A 13082-nucleotide genomic window follows, 5' to 3' on the forward strand; every position below is an offset into this window, starting at 1 on the left:
TCCTCCAACAAATGAGCCTTGCCCAAACAAGAAGGACACTCCCGGTGACCGTCGTGCAGGTCCATGGCTGCCCCGCAAAAACGACATGTCTGAGGAGCCATGTTATTATCAGGTGGCCAGCAGTAAATAAACTATTCAAAACTGCCCTATAGGCAACATAAAGTAACACTGCCCGCTGCGAACAGTGGCTAACGTTGGGCTTGTTGCCCAAAGGAAACAATAATACCAACTTAGGTTACTTACCCAAACGCCAACGGGCTATGGGAACAATCAACAACAGGTGTACCAATTTTCCTACCTGCAAACAAACAGAAAGTTACATGCAAGTAGCACAACTACGGCGGAGGCAATGCTCAAAGCACCCCACCAGTAGCGACTTCACCAGTCGAAAATCCTCAGGGACACAAGGCGCCTGCACAACAAAGTGACGGATTATTGGCTTCCTAATATGCACAACATACTGGTCTCAGGTGAGGCGAGAAAGGCAAAGAGGAAGAGGCATGTTCACTGGATGCTTTATAGACTCCGGGCCCAGCCTCTTAAGGTCAGTCACATGACTCTGTTGATATAATGGTCTCGTAGATAGGTAGAAGGATGGCATAATTCAAGTTGAAGACCGTGGTGACGGTCAGAGTGAGGTCGAAATAGATGCGTTCATGACAATTTGTTCATGACAGAATTTGCATAACTGACGCCACAATAATGCCATATAAGGTTAGGCGTCCGGCCCATATGTCGGGAAGCTTCATTCATAAAACTGACAGGAAGACTAAGGAGAAGTCTACCAGCTCTGAGACTGAAGTCCTACTATTAGAAATACGTCAACCAAAGCATATAATATTTAATATAATTCAATAGTGGAATCAAAGGCCCTGCTAAAGCCAAGGAATGGGGAAAAATAACTTTGTGCGCTCCCTTGCGATAAACAACTATACCTATTCCTATACATTTTAGATAAATAAATATCACAACAAAGCTATAATTCCCTATAGGAATATTATAGTGATACTACAGAAGATAGAAATACCATGATAAGGTCACTATAAACTCTCTAGTGAGCACCACAGACACTCTAAGTCCCTATCGGAGTGTTATAGGAATATTATAGGACTATAGTGATTTGTCGTTAGGGCACTGTCACAGAAATAAAAAAAGAAATGGCTTGACATGAAATTAGATGCCATGAGGAATTATCCGTTACACAGACAGATGAAAGAATAGGCCTATACCTGCCATAACTGGAGATATAGCAGTGTCAGGTGTTCAGCAGAGGATGTCGCCCTAGACAGTGACTTGCACCTCAACCTGGTAAGACCTAAATATAGATTCACTTGCACTTACCCACATTAAAGTTATCAACTGGAGTAAAATAGCCTAGAAATCTGATTTATCTCCCTCTATAATGTATTTTTCCCCAATACAATCTAACCTTGCCTTTGTCTCATCTGAGTGTTTGTCAAATAACCTGGCAATTATTAGTGTTTTTTGTTTTGTCTTTGTATTGAGCGCACTTATAGGCTACTATGTAACCCACATGGATACTTATGAGATTTTATGCGGCTCTGGTAAAATAATTTACGCACTACCTTCTTTTGGAAAAGCCATCAGTGCTCCCTTGCTATTTTTCCTATGACTATAACCACTGTACTGGTTAATCTCAATATGATTATACATTACTTTACAGTGTCATTTATATATTCAAACTTTTTTTTGCTTTGGAGAACGGCAAGTTGATTGTACGTGACTCTGAAATTGTAAATACGAGAAAATTGGTGAATGCGGCAAGTTCTCTTAAATCGCTCGGAAGTGATTTAAGAACAAATCTGTTTGTAGAGTGGTTCTTGCATGAGGCCCAACATCTGAGCTTTCACACTAGTTCTGACACTTCCTGCATATTTCATCAATACAATGATTTGAGATTACAACCTAACTAGAGTTTACCAGGCTTCCACTAAATGTCACAAATAAAACAATGGGCCTCATTCACCAACCGTTCTTAAGAAGAAATTTCTTCTTAAAACCCACTTACGCAGGTTTCACGAAGATTCTGACATTCACCAATGTTTTCTTATTTGGGATTTGTTCTTAGGTAAGAAAAGAATCTATGCACACTCAAGAGCACACTTACGCACATTTGAGTGCTGACATGTTTGTGCAAAATAAGTGGTTATTGCGTTTCCTTCAATTCTACAGTTGTATAATATTATAGGATTTAAATTACAATAATATTTTTATCATTTATAATATTTTTGAATAATTATTTTCATTATTTTACAAAGTATGGTCTTTTAAAATAAACAAACACTAAGACTTCAATTAATATCAATTATGTTAATTGGGATCCCATGCATCTTTTTTTTCTGTTATTTTATATCCACTACTGACTCTACTAAATATGACAGCTCATTTGGTGTTCACTTCCTGCAGCAGCACCTCCACTTCAGAACTATAGAAGTTTTTTTTTTACGTTTGGAGTCTGGTGCTCCACCCTCTTTAGACATTTGTTTGGGCATTCTTGACTTGACTTCTGTGTGTGATTTCTGTGTGCACACGGCCCTGCAGTCTCATGCCCTTTTATGGGGATTGGCAGGGCCTTTACCTATGCTAATTAGGATCACCTGGCACGCGCTTTCAATTTACGAGGACAATGGGATTCATCATTATAAGAACACAGGTGCGAACAATTCTGCGGTTTAAGAACATGTCATGAATCTGACGTAGACTTTTCTTAGGACCTTTCTCAAGAACAAATTTAAGAAAAAACGTAGGAAGATATTGCTGAATGAGGCCCAATGTTCTTTATGGCCACAAAGTCAACAAAAGCTGGATATTATGGCACTATGAACGCCATCTGTAGGTTCATGATTTGACAGATTTTAGCACCTTGTCTTGCAAAAGTCTATACAGTCATAACATACAATGCCAACTAGTGTATTCATCAAACAGTAATGTTACCTTGGAAGACGCTTGTCTGGTGAATTCACATCCTGGATAGAGTCAGTAAAGTAAAATACACTAAACTGTCATGTAAACTGCTGCTTACAATACCTTTAGGTGCTGAAAATAATCTGTGCCACGCCGATAAGTGAAAGGGGAACTAAATCAGAGAGAGAGAGAGAGAGAGAGAGAGAGAGAGAGAGAGAGAGAGAGAGGGGGGGGGGGGGAGGGGGGAGGGGGAGGGAGGGGGGGGGGGGGGGGGGGGGGGGGGGGGCGCGGGACCGTGTTTGAATCAGGAAGTATCAATGTCCATTGGTGGAAAAAAATAAAACAGACGTGAGTTATTTGACTCTGTCATCACATTTATCACCATTTGATGATCTGAGTGATCACACTGTAGTCTGTGCTGTCAGTTTGTCAATGTGACTGCTTTGTGTAAAGGCAGAGTTTTAAATAAGTGTTCAATTCAATCAAAATGCAGAAAGCAGTGTTCAAGACGTGGGTCAAGCCAATATTTGGCTTGGCTGTTATCAGAGTCTCAGTCATCACCTAGAATGTTGTTTTTTTTTCTCAGTTTATATGCTTTTTAACCTTTTATATTGCTGTGTTCCATAAACCAATAGGCCTACGATTTTATAAGTTTTTAATGTGTGTCCAAGCAAGTATAATTAACATCAATAATAAAATTGTATTGGTTTATGGAACACAGCAATATAAAAGATTAAAAAGCAAAAAAAAAAAAAAAAAGCAGAAACAAAACACCACTGATGATGGAATATCTTTGCTCAGTGGGTTGTCTATCAGGACAGATGAGCACTTGACACAGATGATCCGTTCCACCATTTTATTACAGGTAGAGCATTTGCTTTAGCTTGGATTGGTTGGCTGGTAACAGAACAAAGGACAACAAAAATCAAGAGCCTGTTCACAATATCAAAGTATTTCAACAACATTAAATATTCCATTTTTTTTTTTTTTTACAATAGATCATTAATTCAGCAGGATCCATACAATCTGAATGGCATGATTCAAACATTCTCAGATTTGACCACTGGGGTCTGGAGGAAAAAAATAAAAAAAAAACAGCTCTGCAATACTCATTTCTAGTCACTTTTAAAAAAGCTACACTGTAAAAACTCATAGAGCAATTTAATGAAATCATCTAATCTTTATCCATTAACACTATGTATATAGATGTGTTTGTCAATTTCAACTTAAAAGCGCTAGTTATGAGCTTCATGACTTAAAATCATGAGTTCACATCTTGTGACTTCAAATTCTGAGCATTCACTAAACTCAACACTGTTAGTTTATTAGCAGACTTCCCAGTATGCATTGCATTCGGTTTAACTCTCAAGAAACTCTGGAGATAGATAGGATAGAGACTTATTATGTAATCATAGGTCAATTTCTGATTAAAAAAAAAAAGATTAAATCTACTATGTATCTTATCTATGTATCTCTGATACACATGGCAAGTACAATCCACTACAAGTAAGTGTATTGCAGCTGCATGCTATATGCTGAGCTGTGTATTAATCATGTGATACAAGAGGAACTCCAACTTAAACCTAGCAAACCTTGTGAAAAAATAAATAACACTGGATTTCACTTGAACTTATTGTCTTAAGTTCACTCAGTTAGCTTTTCTACATTAGAACAACTAACTAATGATCTTTGACCTAACTATTCAGCACTACTTCAGTCAACTCACAATTTTAAGGCAGCAAGGAAACTTCTGTTTTTAAGTTGAACTGCCTTCATATTTTTTGCAGTGTATCTGAAAATAAAGAAAGAATGACTCAGGTGCTAAGTGACAGATCAGACTTTATGTGTTGGTTACAGCAGGCTTTCAGCCAATCTATCTAGTTTCACGTGTTTCTCATTAATAATAATACAATAACAATAATATTAATTTCCGTCTTCGAATTACAGTGTTTTATGTAGTTGTATTTTCCTTCCAACTAACTGCACTGATATTATCTGGTTACCAGTCATTTATTTCTTGTGGTGCACTGGTCCTTTTTAAGAGCCAAGTGTGTTTCATCAGTCTGTTAGTGCTATAATAACTTACCATTTAATTATACTTCACAAATATTCTTTTAGGGGGAAAGAGTGCATGGTATAGAAACCTGTCGTATGTCAAATTGTCACAAGGAGGTGTGGTGAGGACCCAAATGCAGGACAGCGAAGCAGGTGGTGATCAAACCCCAAGACTGGGTGTTTACTGAAACAGGTAACACAGGTAACCAAAAACGAGAGCTCTTCACACAAACTGACACATGTAACGGAGCGGTGATCCGACAAAGACCGACTGGGGAACAAGACTAATATACACATGGGGTGTGATTACAAATGAGACACAGCTGGGGCAGACAGGAAACATGGTACACGTAGAACTAAAAGAACTAGACAGAGAAACATAATACACAAAGAAATACAAAATCTAGACAATGAACAAGGCAAAAAGTCACAACCATGACATCAAATGGATGTTTGACCCTATCTGGTAACACTTTACAATAAGGGTACATTAATTAAGGATTAGTTAATGCTTAATAAGCATTAATTAACCCTTAATTAACAGTTAACTAATGTGTCTGGTAATCATTTACTAATGGTGTTCATGTTAACTAAGGTATTAATTTATACATTATTTAATAGTCATCTTTATAAACTATTAACCCTTGTATGGTGTTCGGGTCTGTGGGACCCGTTTTCATTTTTTTTATCAAAGAAATATTATACGATTAATCATTTTTTCAAACTCACTGGCCTTGGCTCATTTTCTGTGAAGAACATATATCAGAACACAATTTTCAATGACCACACACTGTACACCCCCTACACATTTATATTACATACAGGATGTTCGGGCCCACTGGACCAGGGGCAAATAAAATTGTGGAAATTGTAGGTCCTGTGTACCTTCACTCTGTCCTCCTCCTGTCTGGGCCTGCTGTTAGTGTGTGTGTGTGTGTGTGTGTGTGTGTGTGTGTGTGTGTGTGTGTGTGTGTGTGAGTGTAAGTGTGAGTTTTGTGCGTTGTGTGTTTTCTGCCCCTGCCGTTCCCGCACAAGGTTGCAACATTGTTGGTCTGCTCTCACAATCCCGCCTATTTTACCCTCTGTCTTGCGGGAACCAATCTATCCCAGCTGCAAATTGGGGGCAGGACACAATAAATATAGCTTTGCCAGTGTGGTTCCTTATCACAACTGATCAAGATGGCCAAAAGATTCTCTGCTCAGAGGGCCTTGCAATTGATTTTGGAAGAGAGGGAAGCTTTTGATGATGATGTAGAGGAAGAGGTTTCAGAATGTGAGGATCACATTTCTGAAAATTCAGAGTCTGACAGTGACTTTGAAGAAGAGGATGAGATTGAGCATCAGCTAGTTCCAAAACGAAGACGAGCTCCAGGACCAGCCCGTCAGCAGCCAGCCCCAGGACCAACCTGTCAGCAGCCAGCCCCAGGACCAGAACAAGCCCGTCAGCAGCTAGCAAGTGAAGAAATATGGATGTCAAAAAATGGTGAAATTGAATGGTCTTCTTGCCCAAGAAATGAGCCACCCCGCATGACTGCCAATGTGATAAGGATGCAACCAGGGCAGGAATGCAACCAGGAATGCAATCCAGAAAATTATTCTGGATTGCACTAATTTAGAAGGAAGGCGTGTTTTTGGAGAGAGGTGGAAGGAGATGGACCAAACCCATTTACATGCCTACTTTGGAGTTTTCAGGTCCAAAGGGGAATCCACAGAATCCCTGTGGGATGCAGAAAATGGCAGAAAACCTTTCAGTGCAACAATGTCTCTGGAAAACTTCCACATAATTTCCAGGATTATCCGCTTTGATAACCGAGACGACAGACCAGCTCGACGGCAGAGAGACAAGCTAGCTGCCATCAGGACAGTGTGGGACAAGTGGGTGCACCGCCTCCCCCTGTTTTACAACCCTGGGCCTAATGTCACCATTGATGAGCAGCTGATGCCATTTAGGGGCCGCTGCCCCTTTAGGCAGTATATACCATCTAAACCTGCAAAATATGGTATAAAGATCTGGGCTGCCTGTGATGCCACTTCCTCATATGCTTGGAACTTGGAAGTCTACACAGGGAAACCTGATGGAGGAGCCCCTGAGAAAAATCAAGGAATGAGAGTTGTCCTGGACATGACTCAGGGACTCAGTGGACACAACATCACATGCGACAATTTTTTTACCTCGCACAAGCTGGGACAGGAGCTCCTAAAGAGGAAGCTGACCATGGTGGGAACAATACGGAAAAACAAGTCTGAGCTCCCACCCCCACTGTTGACTACAAAGAACAGGCGTGTCAAGTCTTCCAAGTTTGTGTACACGGCTGACACGTCCCTGGTATCCTATGTGCCAAAGAAAGGCAAGAATGTGGTACTCATGAGTACACTGCACAGGGATGGGAGAATCTGTGGCCAGGAGCATCAAAAACCAGAGATCATCATGGATTATAATGCCACAAAAGGAGGGGTGGACAACATGGACAAGCTGGTGACTGCCTACAGCTGCAAAAGGAGGACCCTACGCTGGCCACTGGTGATATTCTTTGACATATTGGACATCTCAGCGTACAACGCCTTTGTCATCTGGATGGCACTGAACCCAGAGTGGAACAGAGGGAAGCTCCAGAGGAGACGCCTCTTTCTCGAGGAACTGGGAAAGGCACTGATGAGACCTCAAATCCAGAGAAGACAACATGTTCCAAGAACCCCAGCCTCTGCAGTCATCATGAGGAGGATTCAGGAGGAGAATGCTGGTGCCCCATCCACCCGACCTACAGAACCACCATCTGCAGAGCCTGAAGTATGCGTGTGATGCTGTTGCAGTATATGTCTGACACTCATGCCTTGCGAGAGAGAGAGGTGTTAGTAAAATTCCTGATCTTTTCATTATTCTAGGTTGTGGCCAGCAGCAACAAAAAGGAGCGCTGCGAAGTGTGTGGACCCAAGATGGACAGAAAAACACAATATACATGCATCAAGTGCAAGAAGTACATATGCAACACACACACAGTAAAACTCTGCCCCTCATGTGTTGTATAGGCTGGTATGAAAAGGCAATGTGTTCAATGGGGCTGATGTGTTGTCTAGACTGACATGGTTACTGTATGTGTTCAGCTTGTGTTGTGTAAACTGACCTGAATGGGTTAAATTTCTAATGAAGTTCAAATAAATAAAAATCAATAGTTATGAAAAACCTTGCTTCATTTGTAAATTTGTTGAATTTTTTCCACTTATATTTTGATTATAATTGATTTTCTTTTTTTTTATTACATTTTATTCAAAAAGAAACAAAAAATGAGTAGCACTTTAATTCATAAATGTGATCTAACAAAGGTAAAGGGCAAATATTAACCATATATGCTGTTTATATTGCTTGTAATTGGGATGAAGTAAACATCTGTTGAGTATTTTAACATAAAATTGTTTGATTGTGTCCACGGTCCACCAGACCCACGAACACTGGCTGAATAACAAAAATATGAACACCACATAATGTATAAATTAATACCTTAGTATTAATTTAAAATGAAAACCATTAGTAAATTACACATTAGTTAACTGTTAATTAAGGGTTAGTTAATGCTTATTAAGCATGAACTAACTAATTAATGTAACCTTATTGTAAAGTGTTACCCTCTATCTTTCATTTAATCAGAATCAGAATCAGAATCAGAAATACTTTATTGATCCCTGAGGGGAAATTGGGTTACATTGCAGTTGCTCACATTGTAGAAGAGAATATATATAAGCATAGAGAAATTATAAGAAAAATAGAAATAAGTAGGAAATATGTAAAATATGTGCATTATACTACAATATATAACAATGATAATAATAATAATATAGAAATAAGAGAAATAAGAATTATGTACAATATGTGCATCATAGTCCAATATATACCAGTGTAAATAATTAAATAATAATAATAATAATAATAATTGAGTACATTTGTATAGCGCTTTTCTAGGTACTCAGAGCGCTTCGCATATCGGGGGGGACTCAACTCATCCACCACCGATGTGTAGCACCCACCTGGGTGATGCACGGCAGCCAGTTTGTGGCAGAACGCTCACCACACATCAGCTATCTCAGTGGAGAGTAGAGGACTGAAAGAGCCAGTTAGGTAACGAGGGATGATTAGGTGGCCATGAGGGAAGGAAGGCCTGTTTGGGAATTTTGCCAGGGCACCGGGGTTACACCCCTACTCTGTGATGAGTGCCGATGGGATCTTTACTGACCACAGAGTCAGGACCTCGGTTTAACGTCTCATCCGAAGGACGGTGCTCACTCACAGGACAGAGTCCCTGTCTCTGCCCTGGGGCATTGGGGATATTATTCATGAGACCAGAGGGAAGAGCACCTCCTACTGGTTCTCCAACACCACTTCCAGCACCAGGTGGTCTCCCATCCAAGGACTAACAGCTAAGCCAAACCTGCTTATCTTCCCAAGCATTATTGCACAAAAAAATCTGTATTGCACAGTTTAAATATAAGTTATAAGTTATGAGGTTATAAACTGCTGATAGGGGTGAAATAAGTCCAAGAGCCAGTCTATTGACTCAGAGTGTCTGACACTCTGAGGGAGGAGTTGAAAAGTTTGATGGCCACAGGCAGGAATGAGTTCCTGTGGCGCTCTGTGGTGCATCTCGGTGGAATGAGTCTCGCACTGAATGTGCTCCTGTGCTTGACCAGCATGTCATGGAGCGGGTGGGAGACATTGTCCAAGATGCCATGTAACTTGGACAGCATCCTCTGTGACACTGCCGCCAGAGAATCCAGCTCCACCTCTACAACGTCACTGGCCTGGATCAGTTTGTTGAGTCTGTTGGTGTCTGCTGCCCTCAACCTGCTGCCCCAGCCCAACCCATGGCTTGTTATTTGACAACAATGGACAGTCTTTGCTGGGACAGCGCAGTCCACACAGAAGTTAATGTAGTCTGTGATGCACTCTGTGAGCCCATCAATGTCCTCTCCATGCGTCTCACAGAGTGTCTGCCAGTCTGTCACCTCAAAACAGCCCTGAAGTGTCTCATAGGCCTCCGACCATCTTCTCACTGTCCTTGTGGTCGCAGGCTGTCTTTTCACCAGAGGCACATAGCAGGGCTTGAGGTATGTATGTATGCATCCTTCACGTTAGCATACAACAAGTCCAGCGTCCTCTCCTCTCTGGTTGGACAGCTCACATACTGGGTGAAGCTGGGCAGGGTTGTTGCCATGGTGACATGGTTGAAGTCACCTGAGATTGCTAATGAGGGCACTCGGGTGTAGAGTCTGGAGTCGAGCTATGGCGGTGTGAGGGGGGGGGATGTAAACAGCCACCACGATGACATGTGACATTTCCCTGGGCAAATAACATGGCCAGAGTCCCACGGCTAACAGTTCAATGTCCGGGCAACAAATACGTTCCTTGATCGTAAAGTGACCGATGTTAACGAGAACAGCAAGCCCTCCGCCTATGCGCTTACCGCTCTCGGTGCAATCCCTGTCGGCCCGAACAGTCTGAAAGCCGTTGATGGAAACGTTGTGGTCGGGGATATCCTGGTGCAGCCATGTTTCAGTAAAGCACATAATACGACACTCCCGGAACTCCCTCTGACTCCTGGCTAGCGCCGTTAGCTCATCCATCTTATTCGCCAGTGACGTTATGTCGCCCATGATGAGAGAGGGGAGATACGGCTTGTGTCTCCTTCTCCCCCTCCGTGCCTTTGCCCTCCGCTGTCTTGACCTCCTTCTCTTTACCCCTTCGTCCCCGAAACTTTCTCCTAAGCTCCTCGGGGATTTGGTGAGTTACGCCAGCCATGCCCTGTCTGCGTGTTCTGCCCCTGTTCCTGGTCCTGCTCTATCTCTCCCTTCACTCCCCAGTCCTGCCATCCTCCTGCCAGCCTCCAGAGGTCCTCGGACTTCCCCTCGTTACCTTTCCCGCCTCCTGCACCACCACACCTGTCTGTCATCAGCTCGTTAAACTTGTGTCCTTGTTCCGCCTTCTCCTGCCTGTCATCAGCCAATCACCTCCCGGACTCTCCCCTGCCAGCCAGCTGTCCCTCATGTGTAATCAGTCTGTGTGTACCTGTGTTCCTGTGGAGGTCTTCTATGACTGTCCCTGCCAGGTTTTGATTTTTGTTTGCCTTTTGCCTGTTGGCTGATTTAGTTTTTTGGATTTTCTGTTTTGGATTCAGCCTTAGTTCTTCAATTAAAGCCTTTTTCATTATCCCTGTTGAGCCGGTCTTGCGTTTGAGTCCAGCCCCCCACCTCACATGTGACAGTTAGCCTACTTAGCTAAGCTAAAACAACAAGATAGAAAGAGATATTTAGGAAAAAGAGCGAGAGCAACTGCAACAAGCGTCCGTCCTGCTCGACGCCTGCGCACATAACTTTAAGCTGTAGCATACTGCTCCACTATGACATATTTTGTTTATTAGTGTTACTTTGATATTCAATCCAATTTGCGAATAAATTCTAAAGTTTTACATTTCTTTCAGTATTGTTAATGCAAGCTTTATTTTTTGTAAAAAAAATAAAAAATAGCTGATTTTCCTTTCCTCCATCATTATTTTATCGTCCACTATTGGTCAACCCCTACTCCAGACCAGTTGAAGCCCAACAAAATTTCCAAAATATTTGATTGATGTTTGATTCATTGTAAGAACAAATAAAAGTATGACATGTCATTTGTAGATGGCTACACTCACAGATTGCTGATAGATTTCTGAGATGTTGCTCCTTACTGATCCATTAGATATTTAGAGGAGACTGAGTGCATATTAAGAAACACAATGAAAGTGCTAAGTGAGAAGCATGATATACCAAAGTGAGACAATCCAAGGCGTATTTATATATATATATATATATATGTAAATCTATGTCTAGGAGAAGTAAATGCCAAGAAACTATTTTTTGAGGAACTGAAACAAACCCCGCCCCTTCACGTCTGAGTTCAACGAGAAAAGCTGCTCAAGTTATTTTCAGTTGAATTTGTTTTCTCCAATTCAGAAGGAACAAATATTTGTGTCAAACACATTATTCATACTTTGCCCAATGTTGCAATTGCGCTTTTATCCAAAGCGACGTACTCATGAGATTTTAATAGAACACAAGCAAGGATCTAGTCAGGAGAGAACAACAAGAGTAAGTGGCGGTTTTTGCAGGTCTCACAACAGAAGGAAGAAGAAGTAAGTGTCCGAATTCACTCATTAATCATGTGTGATTTACCGCTAATTAGTGCACTAATAGAGCAGCACTATATAGGGAAATACAAATGAGGGAATAGCGATCCATTCCGGTCACAGCCAAAGATCTTTTACATTCACCCAAAGATACTGGGGTTGTCACTGAGGGAGTGTAAATCCTGAACGACTTGTCCTCAGTTCCATCTGCCTTTGCCATGCTGCTCGGGCTTATCTACTTTTTTTTGGGCAACTTTGAGGTTGCCCAAACAAAATGTCAAGGTTCCGAAACTGAGTACCAAACTACACAGGGCACTGTAGGCAGGATTTGAAAAAAATGCAGGCTGACTTGACATAATGCACTTGTTTTTTTGATTTTCTTTTTTTCTTACTATTGATTTATTCTAATGTTGGGAATTGCAGCATTAGGCCAGCTCATAACAGATTTGTCAAAACTTCCCACTCTGTGCCACAGATGAATATATCTAGGAAAACAAGTCATTGGAAATGTACATGATAATTTGAGTTGTCAACAGGGCCGGTTTTAGCCTGCTATATTAGGGTGGGCTGGTGGAAATAATAGGTGGGCAACTTGGGCGGTAGGTAGCCCAGAGGTTAGAGAAGCAGACTAGTAGTCCGAAGGTTGCTGGTTCGAATCCCTGGCCAGATGGCACAAGAATCTGGCAAAATGACAGCTGGCAACCAGAGGGCTGCCAGAGTCAAGATCAGATGCAAGCTCCTGCCATTGTGCCCTCAGGCCTCTCCAGCTTATGGCTGTGTGTTTGTGTATGGGGTGTTTGGATGGGTTACATGCAGAAGATTAATTTCCCCATGGGGATTAATAAAGTAGTATTCTCTTCTATTATAATTTATAAAGAACAATTCAAAGCAGGGAGATTGGGAGGTAGTGAAGCAGCATTTCTAAGTTTGCTGCTACTCTATGATTTGAGT

The 13082-nt window shown here is 41.5% G+C and overlaps 1 protein-coding gene across 1 annotated transcript; it reads left to right on the plus strand.

Annotated features, from left to right (window-relative positions):
* The first annotated feature begins 6159 nt into the window (after positions 1-6159).
* LOC139656406 (piggyBac transposable element-derived protein 4-like) lies at positions 6160-9705 on the plus strand. The gene is made up of 4 exons (XM_071533968.1): positions 6160-6436; positions 6528-7776; positions 7875-7977; positions 9661-9705. The coding sequence occupies exons 1-4, from the start codon at positions 6160-6162 to the stop codon at positions 9703-9705; spliced, it is 1674 nt and encodes a 557-aa protein (XP_071390069.1).
* The last annotated feature ends 3377 nt before the right edge of the window (positions 9706-13082 follow it).

This window comes from Centroberyx affinis, unplaced genomic scaffold (genome assembly GCF_046629955.1).
Source record: "Centroberyx affinis isolate AG114_WGS23_722 - 3 ecotype Tasmania unplaced genomic scaffold, CSIRO-AGI_Caff_v1 ptg002474l_1, whole genome shotgun sequence".
NCBI lineage: Eukaryota > Metazoa > Chordata > Actinopteri > Beryciformes > Berycidae > Centroberyx > Centroberyx affinis.

Bases quoted from the DNA above. Each gene is read 5' to 3' on its own strand.
- LOC139656406 (XM_071533968.1), top strand. From the start codon at position 6,160: ATGGCCAAAAGATTCTCTGCTCAGAGGGCCTTGCAATTGATTTTGGAA. The intron at 6,437-6,527 runs GTGAAGAAATAT...CAATGTGATAAG, and splicing joins AGCCCGTCAGCAGCTAGCAA to GATGCAACCAGGGCAGGAAT. The intron at 7,777-7,874 runs GTGATGCTGTTG...GGTTGTGGCCAG, and splicing joins GCAGAGCCTGAAGTATGCGT to CAGCAACAAAAAGGAGCGCT.